This window comes from Notechis scutatus, chromosome 4 (genome assembly GCF_049901735.1).
Source record: "Notechis scutatus isolate UNSWTSFEM ecotype Mainland chromosome 4, rNotScu1.2, whole genome shotgun sequence".
Taxonomy (NCBI): Eukaryota; Metazoa; Chordata; class Lepidosauria; order Squamata; family Elapidae; genus Notechis; species Notechis scutatus.
The window spans coordinates 54,127,862-54,147,968 of record NC_142012.1 but is presented as its reverse complement, the minus strand read 5'-3'; the positions used below and the strand labels follow the sequence as shown (position 1 = coordinate 54,147,968).

At 44.9% G+C, this 20,107-nt stretch overlaps 1 protein-coding gene across 1 annotated transcript in view; it reads right to left on the bottom strand.

Annotated features, from left to right (window-relative positions):
- Window positions 1-20,107, bottom strand: part of RFC1 (replication factor C subunit 1) — a 42,729-nt gene that overhangs the window by 4,744 nt on the left and 17,878 nt on the right. The window contains exons 7-21 of the mRNA XM_026675320.2: window positions 18,674-18,751; window positions 18,114-18,180; window positions 17,716-18,029; window positions 15,208-15,318; window positions 14,840-15,019; window positions 13,639-13,743; window positions 11,111-11,516; window positions 8,796-8,905; window positions 7,435-7,549; window positions 6,403-6,491; window positions 6,048-6,185; window positions 4,261-4,356; window positions 3,903-4,001; window positions 1,924-2,078; window positions 1,710-1,827 (exon numbers count right to left, since the gene is read on the bottom strand). Coding sequence (XP_026531105.2) covers window positions 1,710-1,827; window positions 1,924-2,078; window positions 3,903-4,001; window positions 4,261-4,356; window positions 6,048-6,185; window positions 6,403-6,491; window positions 7,435-7,549; window positions 8,796-8,905; window positions 11,111-11,516; window positions 13,639-13,743; window positions 14,840-15,019; window positions 15,208-15,318; window positions 17,716-18,029; window positions 18,114-18,180; window positions 18,674-18,751 — 2,181 coding nt within the window. The remainder of the gene's footprint in view (window positions 1-1,709; window positions 1,828-1,923; window positions 2,079-3,902; window positions 4,002-4,260; window positions 4,357-6,047; window positions 6,186-6,402; window positions 6,492-7,434; window positions 7,550-8,795; window positions 8,906-11,110; window positions 11,517-13,638; window positions 13,744-14,839; window positions 15,020-15,207; window positions 15,319-17,715; window positions 18,030-18,113; window positions 18,181-18,673; window positions 18,752-20,107) is intronic.

Genomic DNA, 20,107 nt, shown 5'->3' with positions numbered 1-20,107 from the left:
TCATTCCAGGTGGGGGAGAAGGTCTACCTCTCCACAAAATATCTGAAGCTAAAACTCCCTAGCAAGAAACGGGGGTCAAAGTTTATGGGACCATTAATGGGAAATTAATAATTCAGAATTATTCTATTTTTCTCTTCTTGCCTTTTTAAATTAATAGAAAGGGACATTGTTCTAAAAGCATTATTCCAGAACCCAACAGATTTGTAAATATCACTAGATTTCTATACTTGTCAAATCTAACATTTAATTCATCTGCAGCTCTTGATTTAGAGCAACTTATCCATAGGAATGCTCTCTCAAATGCTCTAGAAATATTCTTTACTCTCCCCGGCCTTCTGTTATTTGAAAAGAGAACATGAAGAATACAAGCCTGCATGTTTTTACAAAAAATGAACATCATACTTAATTGTTCTTCTTCTAACAAACATGGCATTTAAGAAAACGTAAGTTCTAAATCTGGAAGGAGGTAAATTGGCACTGCTTTGGAGCCCTAAAAAATGTGCTACTCAAATCAACTGCTGGTTACTATGCAGTTGAACCACAATGACTGAACAGTTAAAAAACTGACATCTGTTGCAATAATATTTCAAAGCTTATGCTAGATATCATATGTCAGATAAAATAAAATATGCTAGATAAAGTAATATTTCAAAGCTTATGCTAGGAAGAAATAAAATTCTGAATTCTGATACTTTTCTTTTCCAAGCTTCAACCTTACTTCAACTTCAACCATAACAACACAAGAGCACACAATAGATACAAACTCAAGGTTAACCGCACCAAACTTGATTGCAGGAAATACAATTTCAGCAATAGAGTGGTCAATGTCTGGAATACTCTACCTGACCCTGTGGTTTCTTCCCCAAACCCCAAAAACTTTAACCTTAGACTGTCTACTACTGACTTCACCCCTTTCCTAAGAGGTCTGTAGGGGGCGTGCATAAGCGCACCAACGTGCCTAGCGTCCCTGTCCTATTGTTTCTTTTATTTTTCTTATATGTACCCATTTCATGTATTCATAACTATGTATATACTAATACCTATTATCTTGTAAGCGATTGACAAATCAAATAAATAAATAAAAAATAAATAAATAGTTTGGTCCAGTGCAGTAGTGTCAAACTCAAGGCCCACGGGCCAGATCCAGCCAGTGTGGCTTCAGCCTGGTCTACCCAATGCAAAGAAGAAACATGCCAGCAGTTTGGGGAATGGCATCAAGCTGGCCACGCCCACCCAGTTGGACACGCTCAACCAGCCCCACCCCCCGAGGTCAATCACAGCCCTGATGCGGCCCTCAATGAAATTGAGTTTGACACCCCAGTCTAGTGGTTAAGGCACCAGGCTAGGAACCAGATCATGAGTTCTAGTCCTTCCTCAGGCATGAAAGCCAATTGGATGACTTTGGATCAGTCAATCCCTCTCAGCCCAACCCACCTCACAGATTGTGGGGGAAACGGGAGCATTAGGTACATTTGCCACCCTGAGTTATTTATAAAAATAATAAAGGTGGGATAAAAACAAAACTGATAATGTTGCCATGAAGGCACTGTCAACTTCTCCTCACCACATCCCTTGGGTTTTGCAGAGAAAAATAATGAAAAATAATAATAATCCAAGCTAGCTTTTAAGATGACCGCATGTTTATTTTTTTGCAAGAAGCCATTTTTTACTGCATCTAAATCTACACCAGAACAAAAGAGCAGGATAACCTGAGTGGGCAGAAGGCTCCAGTTTTGTCGAGCGCGTATCTGGCGGTCAACTAAATCGCCATCGCAAATACTGTCGGCGGTTTTGCTAAGTAAGATGAGTTCTTTCTTCAAGTCGTTTCTGAAAAAGGCAGGGGAGAAGCGCGTATTGAGGCCGACGTTTACTGCTGTCTTAAATGCCAACAACTCTTTGTCAAAAACAACGATCAGGACTTACCTAGCAGCGGCTGGCTTGACGTGGATGTAGTTTTCTTGGACAAAGAGGGGTCCCAGAGAGTAATCGTGGAAGAACAGGTCTGCCTTGTCTATGAGAGACATGCGAGAAGTCTCTTGTCCGTTGGCGAAAACCTTCCTCACGACATCAAAAGGACCCTGGAGAAAGGAAAGTCATTCAGGGAAACGGCTACGAGGGTGGATCAGACGCTCCTGAAGCACACAAAACACTGGGCAAGTGAGCTGGCACTTGTTCCTATCACCCCCTTACAACAGGTGAGTTGGAACTTCTGGGAAGTAGTGGAGAATAGATCTCTAACTCTCTGAAAAATATAAAATATGCCTTATCTAGAATGTGAAGTATAAATATTATTATTATTCTATTCATTTGTGGCTTTGGTCTCTGAGCAGAATCACTCCCCCATCTCATAAACTTCCAACTTTAGGAGAATCCTGAATTATATTTTTCTGCTATGTGTCTACTGAAAGATATTGATTTTTTATGTCCACAAAGCACTGGTTGTTTAAGTAAACAACCAATTTCTCTTCAAATTTACAAACCACCTTGTCTACATTATCATGGGTTGTATTTTTTTTCCTCTTTCTTGCTTGCATTGCAATCAGGTGTCACTGCCAAATACGTCAATAACAGGGACTTGCTTTCTTCCTTGGTAAAAGTGAGCTTCTTTTAAACCTTGCCAAAATCTTATGTCTGCAGTTCCTTTTTTAAAAAAATGTGATCTGTAACTAGGTGCCATTGGGTTTTTAGTAGCATCATGAGAAATGTTTCAAATTTAAAACCCTTAAAGCAGGGGTCCTCAACCACCGGGCCGCAGACCGGTCCCGGTCCGTGGAGCACTCTGTACCGGGCCGCAAAGAAAATTTTTTTTAAAAAAATGGCGGCTTTCTTCGCCTTCAGTGAATGCTGCTGGGATCGGGGATCAAGGACACAAATGAGAGAAGGGGAGGGAGGAAGCAACCGAAGCCTGTCCTGCTCTCTGGCTCAGCGGCTTCGGTTTCCTCCCGCCTCGTTCCTCTCTCAGTCGCTTTCTCGCTGCTCCACCAGCCCAGGAAGAAACTGCTTCAAAGAAGCGGGGGGTGGCTTTTCCTGTCGCCGCAGCTCCTCCGAAGCGCCCGTTTTTACTCCCACCCCGCCCGCCCGCGCGCACGCTTCAAATCAGTGCTCCGTTCTGCCTGCCTGCCTGCCTTCTTCGTTTCGGAGCAGCTTCGGCTGAGAATAATAACTATTCGCCTCTTTTTATCAGCCGAAGCTGCTCCAAAACGAAGAAGGCAGGCAGGCAGGCAGAACGGGCACTGTGGATTGAACCGCGCGCAGGTGGGCGGGGTTGGGGTGGGGGGTAAACGGGCGCTCGGAGGAGCTGCGGCGACAGGAAAAGCCACCCCCCGGCTTTTTGAAGCAGTTTCTTCCTGGGCTGGTGGAGCAGCGAGAGAGCGACTGAGAGAGGAACGAGGCAGACACCTGAGGGAGGGAGGGAGACACCTGAGGGATGGGGCTGAGGGAGGCAGGGCCGAGGTGCTCCCTGAACTTGGTGGTTTGCTGGCAGACGTTTTATTACCCGACTAGGTAACAACATCAGATGTTACCTAGTCAGGTAATGAAACGTCTGCAAGCAAACCACCAAACTCGGATTCTTCCTCCTCCCCCCCGCCCGGTCCTTGAAAAAGTGTTTGTGCTTGAAACTGGTCCCTGGCACAAAAAGGTTGGTGACCACTGCCTTAAAGAGTTCAACGATATTCCACTTTTGAGATCAAATTGTACTTCTAATCCCGCTAACGGCTTTCTGATGAGGCTCCAATAAGTATTCTGGACTTAAAATAGAGCTTGGACACGTCTGCAAGTGTTGCCTTGGGGGCATTTCTAGGAAGGTTTAAACAAGTCATTTCGAACTTGAAGGATTTCTAAACGCCTCCAAACCCCTTCCTGAAGTACGTTGCGTGGATGTGGGGCTTCGATCAACTTACCAGCTTAATATCCTTTTTGGCTTTACTGGCGTCCTCTTTGACACCATCATAAGTCAAGGTTTTGTCTCTGGCACACCACATGCTGAGATTATGCAACACCTTTCGACAAAAAGAAAGCACAAAGGCCCGTTGAGTAAGGAAAAAAATATACATTACAAAGTTTTGATAAAAAAATGCTACAAATCAATATTTCCCACTGGTCACCTTATTTTATAAAATAATTCTTTTCTTACAACAACAACAAAAAACCTCTTTTTCCCTATCAATGCTTCCTGCTTTCAGTTTGCATCAAATCAAACGCTTCTGGAACCATGAACAGAATTATACATCAGATAACCTGTCTTGATAGGTAACTCACCTGTCTGATATCCTGATTAGCTGCCAAAATGAGTTCGTTCATTGCCGGTGGTGGAACCTTTAACCCTTCTTTGAAAGCAATGGACATCATAGCGCCCTGCAAAAGCCATTTGTTTTGTTATGAGCAAATGGAGAAAAATTGTGGGTCCATACAGGACTTAAAAGTAGTGTGTCGTTCATTGACAGAGCTGGAAATGTTACCTCAATATCAACCAATGTCTTCTTTTTTATACATACATTAAACAGATCTGTACGCATTTCTGTAGAAATATGAGCGTACAGAAATCTGTCTCAATCTCCTACTGTCTTAAGAGTTCAGGAAAAGTTGCAAAATAAATAAATAAATAAATAAAAATTGCAGGTTTCTGTTCCTGCCCGAGCAACTAACTTTTCATTACAGGTAGTCCCCGACTTAAAGGAGTTCATTTAGTGACCATTCGGAAGTTCAATGGCACTGAAAAAAAGTGATTAACGACCATTTTTCACACTTACGACCGTTGTCACGTGATTTACATTCGGATGCTTGGCAACTGGCTCACATTTATGACCGTTGCAGTGTCCCAATTTCACCAGATCCCCTTTTGTGACCTTCTGACAAGCAAAGTCCAATTCACTTAATGGCTGTGCTACTAACTTAACAACTGCAGTGAATTCGCTTAAGAATTCCGGCAAGAAAGGGTGTAAAACGGAGCAAAATTCACTTCACAATTGTCCCTGCTTAACCACAGAAATTTTGGGCTCAACTGTAGTCGTAAGTCGAGGACTACCTGCATTCTTAGTTCTGCTTCTTCTTGATTAGACAACTTCAAACTGTGGTTAAAAACGCCACTTCAGATTGTGCGTATAAAAAAAAAATAGCACATGGGGGAACTAATCCAAAAGGCTGCAACTTCATTGGGCACAAGTCAAAATTTCTACAAGCTTTATTAAAGGAGTTATAAACCGCCTTTTATATTTATTTTCAAAGACAGTACATATATTCAGCATGTTAACAGGAGGCCAGGGGTGATGCACGTAAGTGAGGATGGCATCCCCCGAAAGTAAGACCTGGTGCCTTTTGGTGGCAAATAAATAAATATATATACCCTGTTTCTCCAACAATATGGCCTCCCCCAATAGGAAGTCCCAGCATGTTTTATAGGCATGAAATGAAATTAAGCCCCTCCCCCCAAATTAAGGCCTATATTAAAACATGCAAAATGGGGGTGGGGGGTGGGAATGGCGGGGGGGCTTGCTGTTAGGAAGTACTTTTGTTGCACACCCGGATATGGTGCTGCCTGCATTGACCCTGACACAAAGTGCCCCACCAACGCCGAGGTCAACATCCAAGCCGTCGCCGCCCGCCTGCCTGAAGATGCAAGGGGGGGGGAATTAAGTTACCCCCAAAAAGACAACCTAGCCATTTTTTCGGGGCTCAAAAAAAAATAAGACCCAGCCTTCTTATATGAGAAACACGGTACATGTACATGTACATGTACATATACATATATATATATATATATATGACAGGGTCTTATTTTTGGGGAAACATGGTAGTTGGAAATAAAAATGTATTTTTAAGGATGACAGATCACCTAACGTTCCAAGCAGAACGTTCTACAATGTAGGCACCCACCAACAAACTTAGTGGTGAAAGTAGCCAAAATCATGAATTGAGTTTTCTTCCAGGGGCCATTCGCTTCTACTGCTCAATGAATCACCTGCACTCTCTAAAAGTAATCTCCAAGAAAATAGCCCACCCCAAGTATGAGAAGAGACCAAAAACAAACTCTGGGAAGGATTCTTTACCTTGATCTGTTCCACCCTCGGTCTTGGAAAACGAAGGTCAAAGCAATAGTGGACCAGAGAACGGATCTTGGGATGGTTCCGGTCGTTACACATGCAAATTATTGGAATTTTTGTGTGCTTAATAAGGTCAATTAGCTCCTGCAAAAAAAGACAGGGTATGATGAAGTCCAGAACCAGTGTAGTAACTACTCAACAGATTAGTCCGCATTGAACAGGATCTAGCAGATCCAAATGCTGTCATGAAATTAAGATTCCCATATATTTTAAACAGGTAAATTAAAGCAAGTTGGACGAGGTTTTTTTTTTTGGTTAAGTGTAAGTATTCCTTTACACGTCAGGTTCATGCGTTCCTTACCTGTATCCCACCTCTGTCTTCATTGCCAGCCATCCCATCCACCTCATCCATTAGAAGGACGTGTTTTGCACTGACAGAACGTGACGCCCCTAGGGATGGAGGAGGGGAAACCAAAAGAAATGGTGTGGAAATCGGATTACCGAGGGATTCAGTTGTAGAACTGCTTGTTTGACGCTGAATTATAGTGACAAACTCAAGGCCTGTGGCTAGAACTGGTTTGCGGGGTGCTTAAATTCAGCCTGAGGGGCCAGCCTGCAAATATCAAAGGACTGGCCCGCGGTGGCTCTGGCGGCTAAAATGGGCCATGTGCAGCCCCTTTGCACCTTGTTTTCACCCTCCATGGCCTCTTGCAGCACTCTGCCAGCCGAAAATGGCCTGAAAACTGGGCCCAAAACAGGCTGAAAAACAGGCCAAAAACCAGGCCTGAAAAATGGTCCAAAACAGACCAAAAAACAGCCCCAAAACGGCCTGAAAAAATAGCTGAAAAATGGCCCAAACAGGCTAAAAAACAGGGTCCAAAACAGGCCAAAAGAACAGGCTGAAAAAAGGACCCAGAATGGCTGAAAAACAGGCCAAAAAATGGACTGAAACGGCTGAAAAACAGGCCCAAAACAGGCTGAAAAATAGGCAAAACCTGGGCCCAAACAGGCCAAAAAAGACTTGAAAAACGGCCAAAAAATGGGCTGAAAAAAACGGGCCCATAATGGCTGAAAAATGAGCCTCAAACAGGGTGAAAAAGGGCCGCAAAACAGACACACAACAGGAAGAAAACTGGGCTGATAAAGGCTGATATAAATGGCCCCAAAATTGGCCATGCCAACCCTCTGCCCCCCCTCTCCCCCCCCCAAGCCTGCAGATGAGAACTACAATGCTGATCTGACCCTCGAAGAAATACAGTTTGACACCCCCTGGCTTATGGTCTTATGCGCTTGGCTGCCATTTAATCATAAACAGGGATCACCGCCTCCATTTAGATTTTCCAACTTTTCACCAAAGAACAAAACCCCGCCGTGATCAGAGTGAAGAAAATACCAGAGCAGAATCCTTTGATGCTGGTGTTATTCAGCGATTCGGCCACCACCTCTTTCAGGCTTTTCTTGCTGCGGGTGTCACTCGCGTTCAGCTCCACGTAACTCAAACCGAGTTCCTGATTTTGGTTAAAAAAATGAAGACAACAGCATTGGGAGGGGACACCAACCACGTCTGTGGCCCGCTGGCTCATTTTCACAGCAGGCGGATGATCCAACCCTTGGCACAGCGTTTGTTTCAGATTAGCCGTGGAAAACTAGATTGAAGCCATTTTGATTACGGAAAAGCATTTCCAATTAAGCCACCAGAGGTTAATTGTGCCCATGGAGAGATACAAAGGCAGTCTGAAACAACACTTGAAGTCTTCGTCTTGGTCTCGTGATCGCAACAAATAAGCATGCTTAATCTGATGTCCAGGCCCAGATGCCGATTTCTAAAATAATCCCGTAATCTCAGTTAAGCTTGGAACCATACAGGAGAGGGAAACCAAGAAACCAGGTAGGCTGTCAGAATTCCGGCAGTCACCCCAATTAAATCATGAGTCTCGAGCCAAACTTCCAAAACGATTTATTGGAAGTTAACATGTCTGGCACTGCCTGGGTATTGCCGATTCTGAGGCACATCATTCATTGTCACCCTTGACCCTGGTTTTCCCTCCACCCCTGGGTGTATCGTAATTCACATTCTCCAATGGGACAAATCCATAGCCCAGAGTCATCAATGCCAGCTAGAATTTTGCACGGCAGAAACTTCAGGCATCTAGTTACTATCTTTGAAAAACTATTTATGGAATGCACTTTCAATTTCCAAACTGCCTCACTGCTCTTTCAAACCCCTTTCCCCCCTCCCTTTCTGTTGGCAACTCTAAAATGACCATAGAAATATTTTATGAGTTGACATAGACAAGCCTTTTAATGGTTGAAAAGTAGTGGTGCAAATACTGGCAGAGACATTATACGGGTAATCCTTGACTTACAACGCTTCATTTAGTGACCGTTCAAAGTTTACAATGGCACTGAAAAATGTGGCTTATGACCATTTTTCACACTTATGACTGTGGCAGCATTCCCATGGTCACATCATCAAAATTCAGACACTTGGCAACTGGTTCGTATTACGAAGGTTGCAGTGGTCACAAAAGGGGTTACACAATCCCCTTTGACCAGCAAAGTCAATGAGGAAGCCAGATTTCCTTAACAACTGAGGCATGAAAAGCCATAAAATGGAGCAACGTAGCTTTCTTAAACAAATGTTTGTTCACTGTTCATTCTCCCTCCCCCCAAAAACCCTAAGAAAACTTCATGCAGATTAGATCTGCCACCTCTTCCTCTTGGAAACCTACCTGTGTGAAAAACACAACTCACCTGACAAACTAGCGATGCCGTTGTGGTTTTGCCTACTCCCGGGGGCCCAGAAAGCAAAGCTGCTTTGGAACTAGCGCCATCATCTTTGCTTCCAAACTTACTGGATTTGACTGTGGAGAAAATGGAGGGGATTTTTAGCTGTTTATGGGACACAGAGAGAACGACAGGTGAAATCTTCATTCAATAAAATAACTCCGATTATACAGCCTACAGAATAAGTCTCATAGCTTCAGGAACAATTCCCATAGCTGTTTAAGGAAGTTGCACAACATTCTCAGAGACTCTTCCCATCCTACTCACAATTTTTGTGAACTATTGCCTTCTGGCAGAAGATACAGAGCAATTAAAACTTGGACCACACATTTTCTGAATAGTTTTTATCCCAGAGCTATAATTGCACTTAACAATGAACCTAAGGACCACCATCAGTGAGCTGTTGGACAGCATTACTTGGTCTGTTGTGTGGATGCTTGTGTGTTTTTAGGGGGTGGGGAATTTTGGTGGGTGGGGAGGTGTTTGGGGATTGTCGTGTGTGTGTGCATGTTGAGCCTGGTCTCTGGGTGTTATGTGAATTTCGTTGTATGTATACTGTGCATATACGTACAATGACAATAAAGAATTCAATTCAAATTTAATTCAATTCGAACATGCCATCCAATGTTCTCTTAAGATGCACCTGCTTGATAAATACAGCGAGGAAGAAGCTTGGCTAGATGTGGCCAGATACCCAGGTGAGAAAACACTGCTGTTGTGAAGAGTTTTCCTTTTGTACATTCCCGTTACAAGTTGCTACCAAACCAAAACAAAGATTAACAGGGTGTGCTTGGCATTTTTAAGGACTTTTAGGCAAGCCTGGAAACAGTGATTCAAATGTTTGAAGTTTCTTCTACTGATACTATTTTAATGACGGAATTAAACATGAATGCCTTAGGGTTTAATCTGTTCTTTCGTAACACTAATCTAATCTATACTCTGTTGACATCATATGTGAAATGCCTCCCATTTAAAAGGTCTGTATAAACAGAACCAGCATCTTAGAGATAAAAATGATCCATGCCTGTTTCAAGGATATTTTTATTTTAATCAAGGGAAGCATCCAATCCTGTTTTCCAGAAGCCTAATTCATTTTCCTATAATTTAGTGCTTTAGGGGGAAAAAAAGGATTTAAATAAATTCACAGCTGAATGTCAATTGGTAATCCTGCTTTATCAGCTGCTTTCTCCACCCGATGATTCACTAATCTTGGGGATGATAGTCCAATCTGGCCTACCAGTTACAGCGAATCAAGGTTAACGGTAGTCCTTGACTTACAACCACAACTGAACCCCCCCCTAAACTTTCCATTGCTGAGTGTGTTCTGCCCCATTTTACAACCCTTTCTCGCCACCTGTTAATCGAATCCCTGCAGTTGTTAAATTAGTGTGTTAAGGGGATCTGGCTTCCCCAAGGTCTTTTGCTTGTTGGAAGGGGATATCGCGTTGACCCCGGGACATTGCAACCGTCGTAAATGTGAACCAGTCACCAAGCGTCTGAATTTGGATCACGAGACCATGGGTCGAAAGGGGGAAGAATGATCTTGTGATAACCCGGAGTGTAACACAAACGTAACAAAATCCAAAACGTAAAGAAATGTCCTTTAATGCCTCCAACTTGGCCCCACTGTTCAATAATTCTCAGTTGGAGATTAAATTTATTCAAAAATAGTCTTCAAAAGAAAACAATATAGTCCAAACTCAATGAGCAGATGAAGGTGAACTAAAAAACCAAAACAAACTACAATGAAGGAAATTCCACAACGGACCAGGATAAGTAATTACCAACTGGAAGGAGATAACAAGGTGCAGTCTATTGGAAGGACACCAACCAAGATAACTTCAGCCCAAAATAACACACGCTTTGCTTCTAGCAACGCTGTGTTGTAACCGTCTCTCTTATATACTATTCTCCCCAGCTGCAACCAATGAGGGGGATCATGGCCGCCTCCTCTCTCTTAAGCCAAGTTGTTTCCTTCTCTGTTCCTCCCTGCGTGTCCTAGGGTGCAGAGGGGATGGGCCTGGTTCTTCCTCTGACTGCCCAGCCGGCCTCTGCCCTTCCCAAGCCTCTTCTACAACCTCTGGAACCACATTTCCACTCCCTGTCAGCTGTTCCTCCTCTCCCTCAGAGTCCGACTCTACCAAGGGCATGACAGATCTTAAGTCCCTTTTTTTCCTGCGCCATTGTAAGTTCGAACGGTCGCTAAATAAATGGTTGTAAATCGAAGACTTCTCAAAAAAAAAAAAAAAAAAAGAGACCGTGTGCCAAAAAAATATAATTACCCTGTTTGTCTTCAAAAGAATTCTTCTGCCAGTTTTTAAGCCAACGCAGGAGTTTATTGGCGCAGCTCTGTTCGCCTTGTTGCCCGATGATCGTTTTGAGAGAGGTAGGCTTGTACTTGTCCACCCACAATAACACTTCTCTGTTTTGATCCGTCTCATGAGCCGAGCTCTTTTCCGCCTTGGGAACTTGCTTCTTCTTCCTCTCCTCCTCCTCCTCCTCCAGGAAGTCCAGCCCCCTCCTTACTGGCCCGGCTTCCTGTTTGATGGGTTTAAAAGGCTCCGTGTTTTCCACAAGGAAAGGTGTTTTTTTCCGGGAGTCGGAATCCGGCTTTGTAGGGCTCAGTTTCCTTTTGCCGGCTTTCGTTTCCGGGGACGTTTTTTCAACCTTGGACTTTGTTCTCTTGGCCTTCAAAAAAAGAAAAAGGAAAAAAAAAGAAAGGACAGGAAAAGGCTGCCCTGAGAACGAAGGTGGACCTTTGCAAACTGACACAACCGGCCAAAAAAACCACGATGTTGTAAACCAAGGGTCTTCAAACTTGGCAAGGTTAAGACTTGTGGACTTCAACTCCCAGAATTCCTGAGCTAACATGACTGGAGAAGGAATTCTGGGAGTTGAAGTCCACAAGTCTTAAATACTGTCAAGTTTGAAGACCCCTGTTTTAAACTATGGAGCATGACAATTTGGACTCAGATATAGGATTAAGCCAAAACCAAATGTGCCATTTTTAGTGTTTGGCATGAACCTAATCACTGAAGCGTTTAGAAATCTTAAGTATTTTGGGGGAGCTTATCTGGAGATTCACTCAATTATATTATTCATGCCAAGCCAAGGGAATTCTTCTCCCCATCTCCATTGGCAACTACCAGATTTAGTTTATATAAGAGGACTAATATCCGTTCTCAACACACCAGAGCGGCTATATAGCACAGGGGGGCCCAACCTTGGCCACTTTAAGACCTATGGACTTCAAGTCCCAGAATTCCCCAGCCAGCCATGGGGAACTCTAGGAGTTGAAGTCCACAAGTCTTGAAGTGGCCAAGGTTGGACATCCCTACTATAGTAGAAATCCCTTAAATTAAAAATGTATATTTTAAATGTTTGTTTAGGTTACTTATTTGGCACATACGTTCTTTGTTTCCAAAGTTCTCAGGTTTTATCCAGCACCAATTCAGTTCTAAATTGGCACATTCTTTCTTTTGTTCCCCCTCCTGCATCTGAAACATCTTACCCAAATTTAGGAAGAAAGGAACAAGTCTAAGCCTATGTCCCATCTCCCCTGCTTTTATTTGCTTTTACCCACCTGGCAAGCACATAAAAAGGGAGCTTCAGTAGCTCCATCCATTCATTTCACCAGGTAATTATTCATTCTACCCATCAACTAACCTAGGTACCCTTCAAGAAACCAACTACATGGAACTAGAAGGTAACGAGCAATACAGTTGAGTGTTACTTTCAGAGCCTCAACTCCCTGGTTTAATACAGACTTTGAAAGACAAAGGGATACATAGGATGGAATCTCTGGGATGCTACTGTTCTGACCAAGGCTTCCTTAGAACGCATAAAACACCATCTTAATCCCGACAGAACCTCTTTTATTTCCACAGCTGTGAATTACGTTCATTCACAGCTGGCCAGGATTCACGAACAGTCTTTCAGGGGAATATTGATAAACACCCACCTTATCACACTTGGAATGGGGCCAGAGAACGAATTGCCAGGCACAGGGCAAGGCCAAACGTGACACAGAGTCAAACAGGATTTTTCCATCCAACCGTATTAATTGCTTCCTGCAAAAGCTTACATCCCATTCACTCCTTTTATGTCCTATGGGAGGGGCTAATCATGTCCGAGGCGTGGCCTTACTCCTGCTTTCTCAATTGTTCTTTTCTTTTGCTAGCTCTGCACATGCGCAGGCTGGGGAACCGGTTCCAGAAGCACCCCCTTCTCACTGCTGTCCGAACCCGAAGGCAGCTTGCTGACTGCCAGCCTGCCCTGGCCCCATCTCTGTCTCTGATGCAGAGCCCTCCTCCGAGCCTTCCTCAGCTTCCAGACCCGGCCCAGGTTCCTCCCCAACCTCCTCACTGTCCGACTCTGCTGCCAGCTCTGACAGCTGCCGGTGGGCCACAACAGCTACAAGTCAACAGCCCGCGTGTCAAATAATCATGGAGCACCACAGATAGGTACAGCGTGGTGGACCCACACCCAAGCACTTTCTCTGCTTCCAGTCCAAATATCTTCGTATTCCCTTCTTTCAACAGTTGCATTTAAGCAAATTCCCTCTGGAGGACATGGAAAGAGAGAAGTTTACTTTTCCCATTTCTTCCTGATGTGGACTCCTCTCACCTTCTCCAGCAAATAGGAAACCCCGACCACCTTCGCATAACCTCTGAGCCAACGGCAGCATCCTTCCCCACCTCCCTACAGTACAGGTCTTTTCCTGGCTGTCAATCTTCCTCCCCTAGCACAATTGTAGGGATGGCAGGAAGTAGGAACGTCGAGCCAGGAATCGCTACCCAGGAGTACCAACCTCCATTTCAGCTGCTATTTCATACTTGGACCTCTTGCCTGGAGTATTTCGTATCAGGTCAAACAAGCCATCTTCGTCGATTATTTTCGTCCCTAAAGCCGATGCCTGTCAGCAAAATTCAGATCGAGGCTAAGTCATATTTCCATAGTGACTTTTATGTGTCAAAACATTTGGAAAAACAAATAAGAGGTCAACCTATTCTCCAAAGCACCAGAAGGCAGCACATGGATGAAAACTAATCAAGGAGAGAAGCAACCTTGAATTAATAGCAACAGCAATAGGGCTTAAAGACTTATATACCGCTTCACAGTGCTTTAGAACCCTCACCAAGTGGTTTACAGAACCATCCACTTGTGCCCAACAATCTGGGTCCTCATTTTACCGACCTCGGAAGGATGGAAGGCAGAGTCAATCTTGAGCTGGTCAGAATTGAACTGCTGGCAGTCAGCAGAGTCAGCCTGCAATGCTGCATTCTAACCACTGCAACACCATGGCTCGAAGGAGAAATTTCCCAACCGTGAGAACAATTAACTGGTGGACGGCTTGCCTCCCAAAGTTGTGGGTGCTCCATCACTGGAGGTTTTTAAGAAAAGATTGGAGACTATTTGTCTGAAATGATGTAGGGACTCCTTCCTGAGCAGGGGCTGGACTGGACCAGGGGTGTGTCAAATTCAAGGCCCGGGGAATGGATCCGGCCTGTGGGGTGCTTAGATCTGGCCTGCAGAGCGGCCCTGGATACAGCGAAGGACTAGCCCGTGGGGCCGCTGCCAGTAAAAATGGAGCTGTTTTCGCCACCAAAGGGCTGCAGGAGGCCATCGCAGCCAAAAATGGAGCTCAGGAGCCTGTTTTTGCTGGCAGAGCGCTTGGACCGCCACAGGCGCCCCCAACACAAGGGACGTCAAGCTGGCCACGCCCACCCTGGCCATGCGCATCCCCCCACCCCCAGGTCAAACACAACCCTAATGCGGCCCTCAATGAAATCGAGTTTGACACCCCCAAACTAGACGACCTCCAAGATCCTTTCCAAGTTTGTTCTTCTGCTACGGAAAGGAGGGAGGTCTCCTAGTTACATCTCTGCAACCAAACAGGTTCTACTGAGCTGTCCCAGCAGGTGGAGATATGGGTCAGAGGGCACTAACTAGGCTCAAGGAAGGATCCAAACCCCAAGGAACCCCGATGTCTGCATGTCACCATTACGTACCTTTTCACACTTGGACATGCCACAGTCACGCCCTTTCACAAGGTAGTTTGTCTTCTTGCTGATGTTTCCGGTGACTTTCCCCCCGTAGCGCTCGACCAGAGACTTGGCCTCATCCCGTTCGATCGATTCCAAGATTCCGGTAATCACAAACGTCATGCCTTCCAAGCAATTTTCGCCGCCCTAAATAAATATATAAATCTATAAATATAAATAAATATATATACCAGAGGGAGGGGGAAGGGATGACCAGAAGGGTTAAGTTTACGGGGTTAACCAGCTGCAAAGCCTAGAGAGAGGCCCCTGAGAACATTAATCAAAGGACGAGCTTCCTTCTTGGCTCAATTTTCTTTCTTTTTTTTAAGACTCACTTGGGGTATTTCTTTAGAGCCGAGGGCCTTCGGACCTTCTCGATTGAGGAAGCTTCTGTAGGCCGTGTAATTTATCCGCTTCTTTTCCACAGAGTCCTCGGGACTGACGGACTTCAAAAGGAAAAAAATGAAACCCACGGCATAAGTGATATTCTTTTCAAATTCTGCTTGGGTCAATCTTGGCAAAAGAGGTTGCATTCATAAACAAACATGGTTCATTAAGAGACTGGGGAGAAAGCCTCCTTTATTCAACACTTCTTCCCCCCCCCTCCCAAAGTGTTTACAGCTAGGATGTCCAACTTTGGCAATGTCAAGACGTGTGGACATCAACTTCCAGAATTCTGGGAACTGAAATCCACAGGTCTTCAAAGGTTGCCAAGCTTGGACATCCCTGGATTACTCAAAAAAAAAGACTGAATGTGCTTTTACACCTGCAGCAGAGTTACTGAATCACATTTGAGCATTTGCGGTTCTTATATGGACTCTTGTTCTCAGCGATTATACATTTATCCACATGGATCTAATACGTCTTGGACATCCACTGCACCCACCTCTCATCTTTTACGGCTCCCATCTGACATCCCAGTCTTCCTTCAATGCATTTATTTCCACTGTGTGTATGTGTATGATGCGCACACATATACACATATACACATACATTTATACATATATGTGTATATGCGATACATATATATGTGCATTGTACATATGTATATTTATACATATCGACAGAAGAGAGTATTTGTACCTCAGGGTTGAACTGTGGGGTCCTTGGTGCTCTCCGAGCTTGGTGGTTTTCTTGCAAACATTTCATTACCAAACTAGGTACCGTGTTTCTCCAACAATACGGCCTCCACCAATAGGAAGACCCAGCATGTTTTCTAGGCATAAAATCAAATTAAGCCCCTCCCCCAAATTTAGGCCTAGTTTAAAACATGCAAAATAGGGGAAGGGTGGGGGGACTTGCCATTTGGAGTGCCGTTGGAGCTACCACCGCCATTTGGAGTGCCCTTGGAGCTGCTGCCGCCGCTTGGAGCTGCCTCTGCCGTTTGGAGCCGCCGCCGCCATTTGGAGCTGCCTCTGCCATTTGGAGCCGCCGCCGTTTGGAGCTGCCTCTGCCGTTTGGAGCTGCTGCCGCCGTTTGGAGCCGCCGCCGCCGTTTGAAGCTGCCGCTTCGCGTTTGAGCACTACCGCTGTTTGGAGCACCACCGCCACTCCAAACACGGCGGCAGCTCAAACACGGAAGCAGCAGCTCAAAGCGTGACGGCGGCACTCAAGCGGCGCTGGCGGTCCAAGCGGCAGAGGCAGCTCCAAACACGGAAGCGGAGCCACCGCCGCCATTTGGAGCTGCCGCCGCTGTTTGGAGTACCATTGGAGCTGCCTCTGCCGTTTGGAGCTGCCTCTGCCGTTTGGAGCTGCCGCTTCAGCGTTTGGAGCACTACCGCTGTTTGGAGCACCACCGCCACTCCAAATACGGCGGCAGCTCCAAACGCGAAGTGGCAGCTCCAAACGACGGCGGCAGCTCCAAACGGCGGCGGTGGCTCCGCTTCGTGTTTGGAGCTGCCTCTGCCGCTTGGAGCTGCCGCGGCGCGTTGGAGTGCCGCCGTCACGTTTGGAGCTGCTGCTTCCGTGTTTGGAGCTGCCGCCGTGTTTGGAGTGGCGGTGGTGCTCCAAACAGCGGTAGTGCTCCAACGCGAAGCGGCAGCTTCAAACGGCGGCGGCGGCTCCAAACGGCGGCAGCAGCTCCAAACGGCAGAGGCAGCTCCAAACGGCAGAGGCAGCTCCAATGGTACTCCAAACAGCGGCGGCAGCTCCAAATGGCGGCGGTGGCTCCGCTTCCGTGTTTGGAGCTGCCTCTGCCGTTTGGAGCCGCCGCCCCTTTGGAGTGCCGTCACGTTTGGAGCTGCCGCCCGTGTTTGGAGTGGCGGTGGTGCTTCAAACAGCGGTAGTGCTCCAAACGCGGAAGCGGCAGCTTCAAACGGCAGAGGCAGCTCCAAACGGCAGAGGCAGCTCCAAACGGCGGTAGCAGCTCCAACGGCACTCCAAACGGCAGTGGAATGGGCAGAAGGGAAAGCAACAGCGGCAGATGCCAAAGGTCTTGGGTCTGCAGCAAAGGTGTTTGGTGGGAGTAGGGAGCTCTCTGCGCTCGCCATGATCGCCCCTTAGGAGCAGCTGGTGGCGGCTGCCCGCGGGGGCTCTAGATGAGGATGAAAGGGGGAAATTAAGTTACCCCGAAAAGACGGCCTAGCCGTTTTTCGGGCTCAAAAAAAAGGCCCGGCCTTATTATGTGAGAAACACGGTAGCATCATCAGTGCTAGAAGCGAGTGTATATAATATTAAAAAAACAAATAAACACCAAATCCCTCCTTTCTGGCACTGATGAGGTTACTTAGTTGGGTCATAAAATGTCTGCAAAAATACCAGAGCAAGCTCAGAGAGCACCAAGGACATTCATGATTAATTAACCTGCCAACCAAAATCTTTCCTCCGGATGCTTCTCAGACCTACCTTGGGTTGTTCGGGAGAAACCTTCACCTTTATCGGCGTCTTGGTTTTGGGCGAAATGGTTTTTCCTGCTGGAGTTCCTTTCCTGAGGTTCTCCCCCTTTGAGGTCCCATTTTCGGTTTTGATAGCCTCTGCTTGTTGCTTGAGTGGCGTTGACCTGGAGGAAGCCTTGGGTGAACCCCTCTTATTCCCCCAGTCCACCTCTTCCTTCGTAGCAGAAGATTCAGGGTGAAGATTCAACCCCCCAACACTTTTGGAATGAATCTGATCCTTTGCGGAATAAGGTTGGGAATTTAAGGCGGAAGCGGTAGCTTTCCCTACGGAGAGAGCGACGGTTTTAAAGATAAGTGAAGGGGACACAGAACCTAACAAAGCCTTAAAATAAAATAAAAAGGGATTACCTTTCTGAGCTTGTTTGTTTTTTCCTGCTTCGCCCGATTTTGACTGTTGAAATTCTTCTTTTCGCAGCTACGACAATAAACAGACTTAGTGTCTTGGTTTTGCTTTGCTATTGTTGGGATGAAGTTATCATTGGCAACAATTTCAGAACACTTCTACAAAGAGGCCAGCCAAATGATATTTGATTTCCACCAACCCCCAAACCATCCAAGCAAAACATTTAATTTGTCACATTGGGTTTTTCCTCCTATTAAGATGATCCAGAGCAAGTAACAGGATTTAACCAAGCGCAAGCCTCTTCGTTCATCAGACCTGGTGGGACGAAGTAATTCAGGGGAAGGAGTAAATAGCCTGAAGTTTGAACTTCACTCATCGCATGTCACACATCAGTTAGAGCAGGGGTCTCCAACCTTGGCAACTTTAAGCAAAGCTGGCTGGGGAATTCTGGGAGTTGAAGTCCTCCAGGCTTAAAGTTGCCAAGGTTGAAGACCCCTAAGTTAGAGTATACAGCAGTTAAGATTAGAAAACCATTGACTTTATAAAATAATTATTTCCCACTTACCTTTTTCTTTCTGGGCGTCTCATCCAACATAGCCAATGTTTGTGCAAATTCTTCATCTTCGTGCAATTGTCTTTCCCGCTGCAAAGAGTGCAAAAATTGGGCTGGGCAATTCTGGGAGTTGAAGTCCAGAAGTCTTCAAAGTTTCCAAGTTTGAAGACTCCTGGGCTAGAAGAGGAGTGGGCGACGGTGGCCCTTTTATGACCTGTGGTGTTTAGCTCCCAGCCAGCCAACTACGTTCAACAGGTTCCTGCTTGGCTCAGGAATTCTGGGAATTGAAGTCCAGCACTATTTTCTATAGACACTATAGACACTGGGTGGAGGAATCAATCAAGAGAGACTCAAGTTTAGTGGTGTTGGGAAGTGATTGGGGTATGGAATGAAGGCCACACACCCTTCATTGAAATGAATAAACTAACCCAATTCTGAAATTCAGTTATTTTCTGCTGCAAATATAAAACCAGATCTGATTTTCAATGGTTCAGTTGAACACAGTGAGGAAACGTGAGTCCATTTTTTCTTCATTTTGCCTCAACACAATACAACATTCTGTTATTATTATTATTATTATTATTTTTGAGGAAAGCTAACTTATTTTCCCCTAGTGGGGCTTGGAACATTACCCAAATCTAATCTTCAGCCAAGAATAACATCAAAACTTGCCTCCCCACACAATTCTGATATATAGCATTATTAGCAAAAATCCCACAGGCTCTATTTCTGTATCATCATAAGCAGGAAGGTTATTCAGCTAAACAGATAGCGTTCATATTTCTTATTTTAGTATTAAATTGAAGCCAGGCTAACATTAATTGTAGAAAACAAAGAAATGTCCATACACAAACACCTCCCTCTCTTTCTCCCTCTCAAACACACCTACCCAGGCATTTAATCTTTCCAAATTAACAGTCTGACAACTCTGCCAGCATTTTAATTCTGAAATGCATATAGAATATTTATTTTCCTTGTGTGCTATAACTTTTTTTAATCTCATGCCTATGAAAAATTGAAGCTGTATTGCAACAACCTTCTTCCCCAGGACGCAATTGGATTGAAAACAATACCAATATGAAAATAAAATTATACATTACAATAATATAAAACCGGGAAACTTATTTACAAAAATAAAACCACTTCATCCTTAGGAAGCAATGATCATTTTCTAACCCAACCCTGACTCATATTAACCGCCAAGTTTTACAAACTCTTATTTCAATGCATTTGCAGCTAATCTATTTATATCAAAGCCCTTTTCTTAATGACCGCAATAAAGTTACTTGATTTGATTTGTCAAAGCCCCAAATTGCTCCAAAGGAGATGCATTCATAAGCGAAATTCAACCATACTGATGTCACATTGTTTCCAATTTTGGACCATCTCAGATATAATAATTTCTGGACATTACGGCTATCCCTAATCCCTCATGCTTATAAATTC